Below are 16,978 nucleotides of genomic sequence, written 5' to 3' on the forward strand. Positions count from 1 at the left end.
TTTAATTGGCTGGTTTTACATGACTTGGAAGCTAACCAACCAATCATGTTGTGTCTTGGATAGACATGCCCAAGTTCCAGACCAACCAAACCATATTTTACTCGTGGGAGGGCAACCCGGTAAACATCAGCTGTGACGTCAAGTCCAACCCGCCCGCCACCATGCTCTGGAGGAGAGAACGCCTCACCATCTCGGCCGAGGGCACTGCCAACACACGCGTCCACACGACCGACGGCAAGTCCTTGCTAGAGGTGGGTATAGGAAGCAACAGGGCACTCACCGGTAACAGTCTAACTTCAGAAATAAAAATCATGGCCACCTTATCATCCCCAGCTTCCAAGTGGTCTATTCAACTCATTTCCTCTCCTCTGCATCTCTTCCCTAGGTCCTTGCCAACTTACCTGGTAAAATAAGGGCTGAATGAAAGAAACAATGCTTTATACTGGCTAAAATAGTGTTACCCAAAGCCTTCACTAAGTGTAATGCCAGTGTCAGTATATTGACTTAGCTCTGGTCTCTGTGCTCACTCAAATGTTTGTCCCTAGGTCACCCCAGTGTCCGATAGGGATTTCGGACGCTACAACTGCACGGCCCGGAACAACATCGGAGCGAAATACCAGGAGTTCATCTTGGCCCAGGCAGGTAAGTGCTGGCCTCATAAAGTAACAAATCCCCCCCCCTCATTATAGCACATTGGACTTTCCCTTGATATCATACACATGGAATCGGGTAAACCATGCACCTCAACATATCAACGTTCATCCATTAACCAAATAGTTCCAACTGTGTATCATCCATGTGGCATGATTGACCAAATATAGCCCCAGTCAACCAATGATATCATCTACTACTGACCAAAGCAACAAAACTCCACCCCAACTGGAAGTCCAGATAGGATCTTCCAACTGTTTTGCACCCCACCTGCTCTTTTTTGTTGTTGATAACCACCTTATTTGCCATTTCCATGGCAGTAAATCCCATAACCACCCCCCAACCTCTATTTAGCCTAACCTAATCTCAAATAGTGCTCGCTGATTTAACATAGTTCCCCCTATTTACTAAAGTACCCCCTAATTTACGGTGCATAGCGCAGGCTAATATACAATAACGCAGTCCAATTCACTTTAGTGCAGATTCAATTACTTCAAACACAGGGCCTCTTAGAAGTAGAATACTGAGAAAAAGGACTTACTATTTTTTTAAGAGACATTCTTCCACACACATACCCAGATACGTATGCATTTGCGCATACACACACACACACACGTCGGAACGCACACTTCAAACAACAGAGACACCTTTACAAACTCTCCTTCTGTCACACACACACAGACACGCACACTAAAGAAAAGTAAACAAGGCGTCGCTGAATTAAGATTCAGATCTCTTTCCCTCTCTCTCAAAATGAATGCAGTGTCGCCACATTGTGAATAACAAACCATAAGACTAAAACAGAGGTTTGGGAATCTATTAAATGAAACAACGGGTCCTTCACACACACACACACACTCTCCCGCCCATCAGTTTGATTTGGCTTCAAAGTCTGATCATTAAAGAAAGAGGAAACTTCTCTAGATAGAAGACTGTGAGCCAACCCTGTCAGCCAACTACCCAGCTAAATGCTAACACTTGATTCATGATCAATTCATTCATATGGAAACTGTGTCGCAGCGCTAACCAGCTTATGCAACTCTTTATGTAACTTGAATGATATTATGAATAGCAGATCATAGTTGAAAAGTCATGTATTATCCCTGATGTTAAGAAGATTTGGGCCTGTATTCACAAAGCGTCTCAGAGTAGGAGTATTGAACTAGTATCAGGTCCACCCTCTTATTCATTATGACTTAAAAGGCTAAATCAGATCAGCACTCCTACTCTGAGATGCATTGTGAATACGGTCTCTGGTGTATTACTCAAGATATCATGGGGTTGTGCCAAGTAAAAATGCAGTGTATATAAGACTGTGAAGGTTTGACTCTGAAGGAATGAACTGCCTATACCCACAGTGCTAGCAAACAGAGTTCAATTTGTCCCACTTCCCACTCTAACTTTGTGTCATATCTCAACAGAGATAGAAAGAATGAAATAAATACAGTTTATGTGTAAATAATAACGTGTCGCTAGATACACATTCTAACAATTCAACTTTAGCGATGTGTACGACTTATTTAGAAGATATGTGATGGGTTTTCAGAATCAATTGTTGAACCTGGCTTTGTACACAGACCTTCATAGCTCAAACTTTGCTTTTATCCATATGGTTGATGGTTTCCCTTTGTGTGTGTGTGTGCACAAGGCCTTGCATGTGTGTTTATGTGTGTGAGTGTGTGTGTGCGTGTACTTATACTAGTATGTGTGTGTGCATGCTGCATATCAGTGTGTACGTGCGTGCGTTTATGCTTGTGTGTGTATGTGTGGGCATGTGTGTGCTCGATTATGTACAGCCCCGCAACCGTTCTGAAAGGCCTCTCTCTACTTAATGTATTCCTGATCTTATAAAAGAGAGGCTCTGTAGGACAGCAACATTTTCTTTTGATTTGCTCGAAGCCCCGTGGCTCCACCAGATAAAAGGGAAGTGTTTGTGTGATAACGGGATTGAGTCGACCACTGATAAATATAATGGCCTTGGCTTTTTTGAACTACGCCTGAACACTGTGTGTGGGTTAACACAAAGCATTCTGCATTGCAAAACCCAATGAGCTCGAGTTGCCATGGCTACATCTTTTTATCAAGTGTGAGAGTTTTGATTTGCCAATAACGACACACCAGCGACATTATGTTTCAGAACAAATAGAGACATCAATGTAATGTTTCTGAAGGGTTACCGGAACTGATGTTTGGATGTGTGTTTCAATGGGGGATGGTTATGAGTGTGACACCTATTTCTCTGCTCTTTTCCAGACGTGCCCTCGAACCCGTACTCGGTGCGCTTGTCGGCCGTGTCGCAGCGCATCGCCACAGTGACATTCATGAAACCCGACTCACATGGCGGCGTACCCATTGGCCACTACCTGGTCAACTACAAGGAAGTGGGCTCGCAGGACTGGAGAGACGTCAAGTCACATGGCATCCAGAGTGAGTGTGTTCCCTTATTTCCCCTGTTTTGGTCTTCATTATCCCTATTCTGATCATTATCGCTGTCATTATGTCATCATCATTGTTATTTTCATTCCCATCATCATCTACATCAAAATGGACATCATTTTAATCATCTTCATCTTCAACACCATCTTTATCATCATCAATCATCGTTGTCGTCATTATCATTATCATCATCATCATCATCATCATCATCATCAATGGTACGGACATTCTAGATGACCATCTCCACTATAGCGACACACCTCACGTTTTCTCACATTTACACTCCTTACATTTACTCAGACAAAAAAAAGCTGCTGTGTTTTGGGACTAAGTAAGGTTAGGTCTTTCACTGCAAGGTCTTGCCCACCTAAGTCAGACTAAGACCCCTCATCCTTGACGAACCTTTGTTTCTGCACGTTAGTCCCCGTCCTCACACACACAAATCGAACCAGTGAACCAGCCAAACAAGCGTGAGCAGGAAACCGTCGCTACTTGATCCACGCGGCGATCCTTTAAAACCGTCGCTCCATGGCAAGCCTCCACAAGATCAGCAGGCCTCCTACGCTCGGGTCACAGAGCCTGTGAAAGGGAGGGAGGGAGAGAGAGGGGGGGGGCTGAAAAGCAACTTTCTAGTTCCCTTTCCGCTCTGGCTCCACGACTCCATATTGATTTTGGAGGCACTCAGGGGAGTGTGTGCGTGATGGAGGACAAAAAAAAAGGAACTCAGAAGAACGAATGCTCAGACGATAAGCAGGTCTGACAAACCTGAAGGGCTTATCGCTAATATCCCTCATTTTGGAGTCAATTACAATAGTGAGATGGAATGCGGAGAATGTTGAGCAACGTGGAAGCACTGAGGGATAGAGAGAGAACAAAGTGATATATACAGGCAATGGGAACAGAAAGAAAGACAGAGGGCGTTAAAGAGGATAGAATAAAAGAGAAAAGATGAGGAAGATGGAGAGAAAAACAAAAAGAAAGATTTGCAAAGAAGGAAGAATGATTTTAGAGAGAAGGGGAGCAATTTGGGAGAGGGAGATATTTGAGAGATATGTACAGTGAGAATTCTTAATTTGTGTTAGTTCTTGTGTTCCACCCCCACCTGTTTAACCACCTTCCTTGTCTCGAGGTGAGCATGTTAATGGCGATAGCCAAATCAACTAATTACCAGTTGCAAATTGACATTTAGCCCTCGGAGCCACTTCAGGGCCTTAATAGTAATGATGCACATTTGCACTATAAAACTGCTCCGTGTATAATGAGTTGGCACAATTTGTTCATCTGAATGCCAGTGGCGTTCACTAAAGGTCTCGTCAAACCCCTGGTAGAGCCCCAAGTTTAGCAAATAGCTCATTTCGTATTTAGATCCCCCATTATACAATTGCAAAGCAACCATTACCCTTAGCACACTTTTACAGCAACACAAGTTGCAAAACAACAACCTTCACCCAAGTTCAGCTAATGCCTAACTTGGGATTTCCGCAGGACGAACTATGAAAGCTATGTAAAAAAATGTATTGTCGAATTTACATAGAAATCAATGATTTTGGGCTGACTGCTGAGAAAATCTCATAAAGCTCTACTGATTCATGTATTAATAATAATAATAATGTATTGCTATTTTAGGAGTGGTTGTATGATCAAATGTCTTTTTTAGAGAACGACCGATATGGATTTTTTAGGGGCGATGCCGATACCATTTTCTGGGGGTCAAGGAGGCCGATAGCCAATATTTTAGGCCGATATTGAATATCATTACATTTGAAAATGTTCAAGATGTTATTGACAGATGCTTATCATTTCACTCCACACTGTGAAGTTGTCACATAGTATATCGGTAGTCACTAGTTTAAAGTGTATTCCGGTAGAGTTTGAGAGTTCCAAAGAGGTTACAGTGACATGTTGTTCTACTCCGAACATTGATGTTGATGCTTTACTGATGCTACTGATCCCAGAGGATCAATAATGGAGTACTATTGCTTTCATACTGTTTCCACACAAACAGCACTCCCACATATTGGCTTAGAGCCTCAGTGTACAGCATTACCTTCGGTATTATCTCTCTGGCCATGAATGGAAGCAGGCAGGGAGGAGGTATGCTAGCTAGCTCAGCTGCAGTGGATTACTCACCCAACACATCTAGGCACACAGATCCCCCTGTGGCACTCCACAATGGTACGTCCCACCCTCTGTATTGACAAGAGAGTGGTCCTGATAGGAACAGGGGATTTGTGGCACTAGCATAGTGGTGTTAGCGGTGCTGTTAGCGATTAGCTTTAGCGTAGATGGTGACCACCCCCTTCACTCCACTGTGTTCGTCTGTATCCCTCTCTGACTTTCTATGCTTCTTTTTATCTCTTCTTCTGTCTGTCTGTCTTTTTCCCTTCTCTCAACCTCTGTCTGTCTGACTGTCTGTCTGTCTCTACACCTGTCTCTCCGTCTCTGTCTCTCCGTCCGTCTCTGTTGCTGTGTCTTTTTGTCTGTCTGCCTGCCTATCTGTATGTCTCTCTCTATCGCTCTACCTCTCTGTCTGTCTGCGAACAAGCTAACAACATGCTAACGTGCTAACAAATGCTCTCCCTGATTCTCCTCCTACAGTGATAGTACTGCTGACAGGCCTAGAGCCCAACACCACCTACGAAGTGCGAGTGGCTGCAGTCAATGGGAAGGGCCAGGGGGAGTTCAGCCACACAGAGTCCTTCCAGACTCTACCCATACGTGAGCCCAGCCCCCCGGCGGTGCATGGCCAGAGAGGGATGGGCAAAGCCTACCGGCTGGGCCTGGTCAAGCAAGATGACGGGGGCATGCCCATCGTTGAGTACATTGTCAAGTACAAGACAGTGAGTAGCTGGATGTCAGGATTGCCAACAAATACTACCATACACTCTTAGAAAAAAAAGGTGCTTAGTAGAACCATAGGGTTTTTCAATTTGTCCCAATAGGGGAACCCTTTTTGGTGCTAGGTAGAACCCTTTGCAGAAGGTTCTACCTAGAACCTTCTATGAAGGGTTCTTCCTAGAGACTTTATCTTTGAAGGGTTCTTTCTAGAACCCTCTATGAACAGTTATACCAAGAGCCTTATTATATTTGAAGGGTTCTTCTTAGAACCCTCCATGAACGGTTCAGCTAACTTTATTTGCATATATTTTATGGCAATACATTACATTTACGTCATTTAGCAGACGCTCTTATCCAGAGTGACTTACAAATTGGTGCATTCACCTTATAGCCAGTGGGATAACCACTTTACAATGTTTTTATTTTATTTATATTTTTTGGGCGGGGGGGGGGGGGTAGAAGGATTACTGTATCCTATCCCAGGTATTCCTTAAAGAGGTGGGGTTTCAAATGTCTCCGGAAGGTGGTGAGTGACTCCGCTGTCCTGGCGTCATGAGGGAGCTTGTTCCACCATTGGGGTGCCAGAGCAGCGAACAGAGGCTGCCTGAGACCTGGAACTCCACGTGGGTTGTGCGTGCAGGGACCACCAGGTTAGAGAGGCAGTAGCCACGCGGTGTGAGGCATTTGTATAGCCTGTGCGGAGAGGAGAGAACAGGGATAGACAGAGGCATAGTTGACAGGCTGCAGAAAATGGCTACAATAATGCAAAGGAGATCGGAATGAAATGAACTAAACATCTGGGAAAGGAGAGAGCCGGGCCTCCCTCACGACAACACCCAAATATAACTCTCCCAACTTCCACCTCAGAAACTATAATTGTTGTAAACTACAGCAGTTCAATGTTTTCTAGGAATAGACTAACTTAGTTTATTCAACTAGCTAACTTGGTACAGTATTCTTCCGTGAAAATCGTCCAGGGCACCTAGTCATAAGACGCCACAGCCAGCTAGCATGCCGGACTCCAACAACACGGTTTAGCACCAATACTCGGCCACAACAAACCACCAGTGTGTCAACACGCCAAGCAGATCGTTCGTGTCCGTGTCTAACGTTGTGGGTTAGTCCCGACAGCTTGAGCGAGTCCGTCGTCAACTTATTCAGTCAGTTAGTTAGCTAGAATAGTTAGCATACTAGCTAGCCATTGCTTTCAGACAAAGAAGAAACCCCTCCTTTCACGGCACGAACACACAGAGAGAGCCAAGCTAACGTTAACTAGTCACCCATGTCCCAAATTCCTTGAACGACTCTGGCTACCAATATGTAAAAACAAAACACAAATGTAGGTTATGACTTACCCCTAGCAGCTACTGTTAGCTAGCCAAGTGCAAAGCTAGCCACTGAATTGACTCAGCCAGTTCGCGTCGCATACATACACTGAGTGTACAAAACATTAAGAACACCTGCTCTTTCCATGACAGACTGACCAGGTGAATCCAGGTGGAAGCTATGATCCCTTATTGATATCACTTGTTAAATCCATTTATATCACTGTTGATGAAGGGGAGGAGACAGGTTAAAGAAGGATTTTTAAGTCTTGAGACATGGATTGTGTATGTGTGCCATTCAGAGGGTGAATGGGCAAGACAAAACATTTAAGTGCCTTTGAACCGGGTATTGTTTGTGTCAAGAACTGCAACGCTGCTGGGTTTTTCAAGCTCAACAGTTCCTAATGTTTGGTATACTCAGTGTATATCATAAGGCCTTTCTTTCAAGGCCTAGTTATACCCTAACACAGTGGTCGGAAACTTCTGGTTTACAGGCCTAATCAGGCCTGCAAGTCACATTATGCTGGCTTGCAAGGTGATGTATAATTCCTATTGGAGTCCAACTAGATTGAGGATATCCAACAATTGGAATGTTTAATCACCTGCAACCTGCATTCAGAATAACTGCCATGGTAGGGAAAACTGAATACTGAGACTACCTAAATCATCTAAATTGGAACAACCATTTCAGTAATGGTTGCAATAAGTCCAACTACTAACAGATTAGATTAGTTTAGATTTTTTTTTTTTATATTTGTGTAGAATAACATTAATCAACCAATCAATATACATGCAAAAACACAGATATTGAAACAAACAATTCTGAAAATCAACCTGCAATAGAGCATGCTGGGAAATATGATAATTATGGCCATGGTTTTGACTCTTGTTATTAATACCAATACTGGGGTTATTGTACACCACTGAGTGTTTGTAGAGTTCATTTAACTCCTGAATCAACACTATAAATGTTACACTGAAAAATCAACACTATGTAACACTGTACAATTTACTGTTTACCATAGCAGACACTGCTGGTTCACTCAGACTCCCTTATTTTTCTCCTACTCTCTGCTCAATAAAATCACAGAAAATACTCATTTGAAATACATCATGGCAGTTTTAACACTGAGGTAAACACTAATGCTTAGCCACTATTTAAAATAAAGAAAAAAAAATACAATAAATAAAGCTTAGAAGGGTTCTTCAGAATGGTTCTATGTAGAAATTATCCTTATTGCTTTCTAAAGAATCATCAAAGAACCCTTTCTTAGAAAAACTGTTCTTAGGATGAAAAAGGTTACAAAGAACCCTCATTTTCCAAGAAGGGTTCTTCAGATGAAAATGTTTCTTGGTAGGCTTACTATCAGTTCAAGCATTAACACCTATAACATAGGCCTAATGAATGGTTGCACAGAAGGGTATACATCAGGCTGAGGAAAATGGGAGTACAGTTATCAAAAAAGGTTAAGAACCACAGCATTTACGGACTGCAAGTGCCCCTGAACAAGGCCAATTTGGTCCACTTCTACCCTAAAGCACTCTCGTAAAGCACATGAGTTGTTTTGTATCTAGTTTAATGGTCATAGATAATGCTGCATACCTCCCCTTAAGGTAATCACAAATAGCAGTGTCTATCACATTGCTTTGAGTGTGTTTGCGCGCACGTATGCTGTATTTTTCTGTCCCCATGCTGACATGTGCACAAACACACACACACACACACGCTCAATGCCTAAAAATAATAAGCACACACACTTTGTTTATGTCTGCTTTGAAGTGCTTTTGTTTTCGGCAGTGAAACTATGGGGGGTAAATACTGTATACTATTCTGTGGAGAGAGACCAGTATAGACTATGGCCGTGTCCGAAATCTGGCTTGCCTACTACTTACTTAAACTACACACTGTGTACTAATCATATTAAATACTATTTAGAATGCACTGTTTAGTAACAAATATATTTAGTACGCGCAAATATCAACATAATAGGCACATCCATATTGCGAAGGCATCAACTAATGCACAATTGCGTTGAATCCCGCCATTCGTTCATCTCTCTCTCTCTCTCTCTCTCTCTCTCTCTCTCTCTCTCTCTCTCTCTCTCTCTCTCTCTCTCTCTCTCTCTCTCTCTCTCTCTCTCTCTCTCTCTCTCTCTCTCTCTCTCTCTCTCTCTCTCTCTCTCTCTCTCTCTCTCTCACACACAATCCCCCCCACACACACACACTTTGATTTATGGGATTTGATGTAGCCAATGCTAATATATCCATACAGCTGTGTCTCTGTCTCATTGGGAGGCTGACAGCGATGTGTAGTTATACTATAGCAGATGAAAGTGTGTGTGTGGAGAGAACATCAGGGACTCTCCAGCAGGCCCTTTGAAGGCCAAATGCAGGGGAACGAGGGGAAGAATAGGACAATCCTCCACACCCCAGTAATCCCACCATCCATCCTCCTCTCTCTCCCACTGTGACCCTGACTCATGCGAGTACGCACAGGCAGGAGTGCCATATACACACATGCATGTGTGCACATATATGCACTCTCTTACACAAACACATACACACATACAGTATGCATACAAATGTTCATGCACACACACACACACACACACACACACACACACACACACATTTTTGTATTAACACACACAGTCACCCGTATCTAACTGCTTTCCAATGCTGGGCTAGCCTTAGCTTTATTCCACATTATTCCACCTACCATGACTCTGAAAAATGAAACCATGGCCCGTTTTCCTGAAGCCCATTCCACAATATTATCTCTCGCTCTTCTATTTTGACATTTTGTGGAAGAATCCTCACAGGCTAAACGGTTGAATATGCATTTGGCATGCTGTCAAAGCACAGGCCTCACACTGTGACACTTCACTCTGTTCTCCTATGATGAGATAAAAAGCTGATTTAAGAAAGGAAAATAAAGTTAAAGATTGGGAGGGGTGGGGAGGAGAGGAGATTGGGAAGAGGGGAGAGGAAAGAAAAGGAGAGGGAAGGGAAATAAAGGATATGAAAGAAAGAAAGAAAGAAAGAAAGAAAGAAAGAAAGAAAGAAAGAAAGAAAGAAAGAAAGAAAGAAAGAAAGAAAGAAAGAAAGAAAGAAAGAAAGAAAGAAAGAAAGAAAGAAAGAAGCTAGGTGGCAATGGTGACCTGAACAGTTGAAAAGTGTTCGCATGAAAGGTGAATTTCTCCTTCCCTGTTGTTGTGGAAATCTAAAATAAACTGTGGAAATGTGCATAGGTGTGTAGCCTATTTAACCCTTTGAGGCATAGGAGCACAGGGCTGTAATAATTCTACAGTGGATCATTCTACAGTTGTCCCTGCAGCGTACACTCAAACCAGGGTGATTATAAAGCTTCATTATAATGTCTAGTATTGATTCACGCAACAGTCAGCGTTTGAGCTGGCCACTGTTTTTTCACAGAAACATTTTGTACAAACACAGTCTTTACAACTTTAAGTTCCCAATGTGAGCTGTTTATTTTCAGATACAATATTCAGACATTCACAGAAGTTGAGCAGTTTATTTTCAGATGCAATGTTCAGACATTCACATAAGTAGCAACAGCATAACACAATTCTCATCCAATTTGGAAAATGTAGGCTAGTCCTAGCGCTAACTGGGGAAAGAGTGAGCTAACACAAGCGGTCATATTTAGCTAACTTTTGGCTGACAGAAACCATAATATGAATGAGCTAATAGCAATTACTATTTACAATTTATTACATGACAGGTGAGCTAACCTATGGCTGTGGCGATCATGAAATTTGGCCGGTCTCACGATAAATTACCGTTAATTTACATAAACACGTTTAGCATAACCTGGTCTCCACACATACAAGCCGCTGATGCGCGCCTTTGGAACATTTACATTAAAAAAAGTATAATAAATCCATTTAATATTCACCATCACAATAAATCATTTATTTATTTTAGGCAGGTCTAAAGAAACAATATGATATAAAGAAAATGTATTTCATGATGTTATCTGGCTATGTGCCATGCCATAGTTTAGTTCATTTAGCAGACAAGATATGCTTATAAATCCCGTACCATTATTTTATATTACAGTTGAAGTCGGAAGTTTACATACACCTTAGCCAAATACATTTAAACTCTGTTTTTCACAATTCCTGGCATTTAATCCTAGTAAAAATTCCCTGTTTTAGGTCAGTTAGGATCGCCACTTTATTTTAAGAATGTGAAATGTCAGAATAATAGTATAGAGAATGATTTCTTCAGCTTTTAGTTCTTTCATCACATTCCCAGTGGGTCAGAAGTTTACATACACTCAATTAGTATTTGGTAGCATTGCCTTTAAATTGTTTAACTTGGGTCAAACGTTTTGGGTTGCCTTCCACAAGCTTCCCACAATAAGTTGGGTGAATTTTGGCCCATTCCTCCTGACAGAGCTGGTGTAACTGAGTCAGGTTTGTAGGCCTCCTTGCTCGCACATGCTTTTTCAGTTCTGCCCACAAATGTTCTATAGGATTGAGGTCAGGGCTTTGTGATGGCCACTCCAATATCTTGACTTTGTTGTCCTTAAGCCATTTTGCCACAACTTTGGAAGTATGCTTGGGGTCATTGTCCATTTGGAAGACCCATTTGCGACCAAGCTTTAACTTCCTGAATGATGTCTTGAGATGTTGCTTCAATATATCCACATAATTTTCCTTCCTCACAATGCCATTTTTTTTGTGAAGTGCACCAGACCCTCCTGCAGCAAAGCACCCCCACAGCATGATGCTGCCACCCCCGTGCTTCATGGTTGGGATGGTGTACTTCGACTTGCAAGCCGCCCCCCTTTTTCCTCCAAACATAACGATGGTCATTATGGCCAAACAGTTCTAGTTTTGTTTCATCAGACCAGAGGACATTTCTCCAAAAAGAACGATCTTTTTCCCCATGTGCAGTTGCAAACCATAGTCTGGCTTTTTTATGGTGGTTTTGGAGCAGTGGCTTCTTCCTTGCTTTAATGACTCCAACCTAAGTGTATGTAAACTTCTGACTTCAACTCTATATCCTTGAACTTATTCCAGAATGAGTGTGCATAGGAAGTGGCTATGTTGAGCATAAAAGTAATAATTTAAAACAGGTCCTATAAACTAGATTTATTGTTATTTCGCAACTTTAGTTTTGAATGATACAAACATTAGAATGTCTTCGAAATGAAAACATATATGGTTTGCATGATGCGACTATAGGCTATTGATGATTTGAAAAAGTTGCATAAAAAGTTATTTGCCTCAGACAGCACATGCTGTTCTCTCATCAAGTGATCAGATTTTCACCCATCAGACTATTCTCAGTTAATCAAGTCTTTACTAATATCTAAAATTAGTTTTGATTTATAATGGCCCATTATCAAATGGGCAGGAACAGGGTCAGGGGAATAAAGACATGTCATCCGTATGCACTCGAATAGTAAATGGAGGCCGCTTTCCCTTGGTTCGTTTTTCAATCATGGCGGGTAGGCTTCTCTGGTTTTATAGCGGCGCAATGCTTAATATTAGCAGCTAAGAAATAAATATAGCAGCAGTAGAAGGCTGGGATCCTCCTCTTTTTAGTGGCAACCATCAAAACTCTGCTTTCACACGGGATTGTATATAGAAATGAATGGGCTTATAAGAACACTTATTTCACTCCACGCATCAACCAATGTTTGAGGAGCATGTAGGCTCTCCTGCGCGACGGGTGATATTCCACCCAAACTATGTATGCCATTGGCTCTCCAACCCTGTTCCTGCAGCTATCCAGTGCTTAATTTGGGAAACCAAGTGAAATTTGTTCGGGAACATCGATAGTAACATGTTTTCACAACAAAACGTATTTAATTAAACTGTTGACAGCCCCTCTCTCTGTGAGCTCAAGAAAGGAATGAAGGAGAGAAGGGAGGAGACGGAAGCGCACAGTGGTGAGATATTCTGTAGCTAAAGGTAATGTGTCAGCCTATTAATAATGAAAATATAAAAAATGCCCTATTACTTATCTATTCAAAATCAATACAAATGCAATATGATTGTAGGCAACAGCATTGCCTAGGCCTATATGTTCTCTCCCAGACTCATGAATAGAAATTTTGGAGCATAGCATAAGGTAACCAGTCCATCCAGTATGCATAATAATACAGTCCACACTCAAAGGCAATTACTAGAATTTGTTTAATTTTGAGTATAGGCTAGACCAATTATGTACCAAAGACCTCTTAAATCCTTTTTTAAAAATGTTTTTCTGCCATGCGTAATATGCATTAGGCTATGATTTGGATAACGGCACCATCATTATTTTAATTGTTTTAATCTTATGCGTATGCATACGCTCAAAATGCGTATGGGTGTTCTACATGCGACATCTAAATGCTTTGAATTAATCATCACCTTAAAAAACGCTGTCCATTTCGTTGTGTTTGGCTTTGAAACAACATCCACAAAAACCATGTTGTTGAACTTCTTTTTTCAAATTGATAGATCAGTGAGTTCAAACAATGTAGCTTAATTGTGAGTTTTAAAAGCATGATACTGTTTTGATGATAAGTGTTTGATGTGATTTTCAATTGCATTTGCATTGATGTCAGAGTGGTTAGAGGGACATAGAGAGCTGAGTACCAGGCCATTAGCGACCTGACTTGTTAACGAGTTGGGTACTACCAATGCATATCCAGAGTGCATAAGAGGAGTTTACCATGACTCAACGGTCAAATTGAATTTGACTGTGGTCATGACTCATGACTGCCGGTTTTACGGTAATATGATCACCGCTACAGCCCTAAGCTCACCAGTGATCAAAATAATTGAGTAAAGCAAAGATAAGATGATGTGACAAGATGAGTTGGGTCTGTTTGCAGTATGCATGTTCAAGGTGAAGGGCGTGTGTCGTCTATCATCATTCACTTCATATTGTTCACTTCCGGATGTTTACTCGAAAGACAAGTGAAAGATCCCTTCACCGCGTTTTGCTATAACATCTTTGGTGTCAACAAACAAATAGCATAGCATTAGCTCATTATAATCAGTACAACTTTCTAAAAAACTATTTTACACACATCCTACAGTGAATTCAGAAAGTATTCATTTTTTCCTCATCAATCTACACACAACACCCCATAATGACGAAGCAAAAAACGTAAAAAAAAAACATTTTTACAAATGTAAATAAAAAACTGATATCACATTTACATAAGTATTCAGACCCTTTACTCAGTACTTAGTTGAAGCACCTTTGGCAGTGATTACAGCCTCGAGTCTTCTTGGGTATAACGCTACAAGCTTGGCACACCTGTAAGCCCTCCTGTAGCTCAGTTGGTAGAGCATGGCGCGTGCAACGCCAGGGTTGTAGGTTCGATTCCCATGGGCGGCCAGTATGAAAAATGTATGCACTCACTAACTGTAAGTCGCTCTGGATAAGCGTCTGCTAAATGATTAAAATGTCAAATGTATTTGGGGAGTTTCTCCCATTCTTCTCTGCAGATCCACTCAAGCTCTGTCAGGTTGGATGGGGAGCATTGCTGCACAGCTATTTTCAGGTCTCTCCAGAGATGTTCGATCGGGTTCAAGTCCGGGCTCTGGCTGGGCAACTCAAGGACATTCAGAGACTTGTCCCGAAGCCACTCCTGCATTGTCTTGGCTGTGTGCTTAGGGTCATTGTCCTGTTGGAAGGTGAACCTTCGCCCCAATCTGAGGTCCTGAGCGCTCTGGAGCAGGTTTTCATCAAAGATCTCTCTGTACTTTGCTTCGTTCATCTTTCCCTCGATCCTGACAAGTCTCCCAGTCCCTGCCACTGAAAAACATCTCCACAGCATGATGCTGCCACCACTATGCTTTACCGTAGGAATGGTGCCAGGTTTCCTCCAGACGTGACACTTGGCATTAATGCCAAAGAGTTCAATCTTGGTTTCATCAGACCAGAGATTCTCGTTTCTCATGGCTTGAGAGTCCTTTAGGTGCCTTTTGGAAAACTCCAAGCGGGCTGTCATGTGCCTTTTACTGAGGAGCGGCTTCCGTCTGGCCACTCTACCATAACGGCCAGATTGCTGGAGTGCTGCATAGATGGGTTGTCCTTCTGGAAGGTTCTCCAATCTCCACAGAGGAACTCTGGAGCTCTGTCAGAGTGACCATTGGGTTCTTGGTCACCTCCCTGACCAAGGCCCTTCTCCCCCGATTGCTCAGTTTGGCGGGCGGCCAGCTCTAGGAAGAGTCTTGGTGGTTCCAAACTTATTATATTTAAGAATGATGGAGGCCAATGTGGTCTTGGGGACCTTCAATGCTGCAGACATTTTTTGGTACCCTTCCCCAGATCTGTGCCTCGACACAATGCTGTCTCGGAGCTCTACGGACAATTCCTTCAACCTCATGGCTTGGTTTTTGCTCTGACATGCACCTGTCAACTGTGGGACCTTATATAGACAGGTGTGTGCCTTTCCAAAGCATGTCCAATCAATAGAATTTACCACAGGTGGACTCCAATAAAGTTGTAGAAACATCTTGGGCCACATTTTAGATCTGGTTATCTCTAAAGGTCTCGATATTTCCTCTGTCATGGTTAAAGACATGGCCCTGTCTGATCATTTCTGTGTCTTTTTTGAATCCCTTATCACCCCGAATGTTCCAGTAAACTCAGTTTCTGTTAAGAAAAGGTACATTAATGAGAGTACCAATGCTCAGTTTATGGAAGCCATAGCTATCTCTCCAATAATAAGTGCTGAGTCAGTTGATGTACTCCTGGATAATTTTAATGCCAAAATATTGAATGTCATGGATCGTGTTGCACCGGTAAAGGTAAAGAAAACTATGAGCAAACAGAAAACACCATGGAGAACCACCATGATGGTAAGCACCCTGAAAAGAGAATGTAGGAAAGCAGAAAGCAAGTGTAGGAAAACTAAACTTCAAATTCACTATGACATCTATAAACAAAGCCTTGGTAGCTTCAACAATGAGTTACGCAGGGCCAGACGGCAACATTTATCGGGAATGATCAACAAGAATATCAACAATACCCGCACTCTATTTGTCATGGTTGACAAGCTTATAAACCCAATAAAACAGATACCATCAGAACTCATGTCCACTGTGAAATGTAATGAATTTGCGTGTTTCTTTAGTGAAAAAATTATAAGTATAAGACGGACCATCAAAACTGCTCAGTCTAAAAAGGACTCTGTACCGTCACCACGACCACCAAGACATAACTTGGTTATTATGTCGCATTTTAATACAATTGATCAAAAATCACTAGAAGAAACAGTTCGACATCTTAAAGCTTCCACTGGCTGTCTCGACACACTGCCATCAGACTTTTTTTAAACAATTTTTAACCCTATAACAATGGACTTACAGCAAATAGTTAATGGCTCTCTGCAATCAGGCATTTTCCCAACGTCTCTAAAAACAGCTGCCATTAAGCCTCTATTAAAAAAGAGAACACTGGATGCATCTATAATGAACAACTATAGACCTGTATCAAATCTCCCTTTTATAGCCAAGATCATTGAGAAGGTTGTCTTCAATCAACTCAGCAATTTTGTGACCTCATGCGGTCTCTTAGACAAATTTCAGTCAGGTTTCCGACCTCACCACAGTACTGAAACGGCCCTGATTAAAGTTTTAAATGATAAACGGCTGAATACTGATTCTGATAAAGTAACAGTTCTGGTTCTATTAGATCTTAATGCAGCATTTGACACTGTCGATCATGGAACACTTATAGATAGGCTGGAA

At 41.9% G+C, this 16,978-nt stretch overlaps 1 protein-coding gene across 1 annotated transcript in view; it reads left to right on the forward strand.

The window, feature by feature from the left end:
* LOC311110359 (neural cell adhesion molecule 2-like) overlaps positions 1-16,978 on the forward strand; it is a gene marked incomplete at both ends in the record, with an annotated part of 404,388 nt that overhangs the window by 348,012 nt on the left and 39,398 nt on the right. The window contains 4 exons of the mRNA XM_084188905.1: positions 64-251; positions 546-642; positions 2,905-3,078; positions 5,686-5,927. Coding sequence (XP_084045031.1) covers positions 64-251; positions 546-642; positions 2,905-3,078; positions 5,686-5,927 — 701 coding nt within the window. The remainder of the gene's footprint in view (positions 1-63; positions 252-545; positions 643-2,904; positions 3,079-5,685; positions 5,928-16,978) is intronic.

Source organism: Coregonus lavaretus (genome assembly GCF_964263955.1).
Source record: "Coregonus lavaretus genome assembly, contig: SUPER_35_unloc_4, whole genome shotgun sequence".
Lineage (NCBI taxonomy): Eukaryota > Metazoa > Chordata > Actinopteri > Salmoniformes > Salmonidae > Coregonus > Coregonus lavaretus.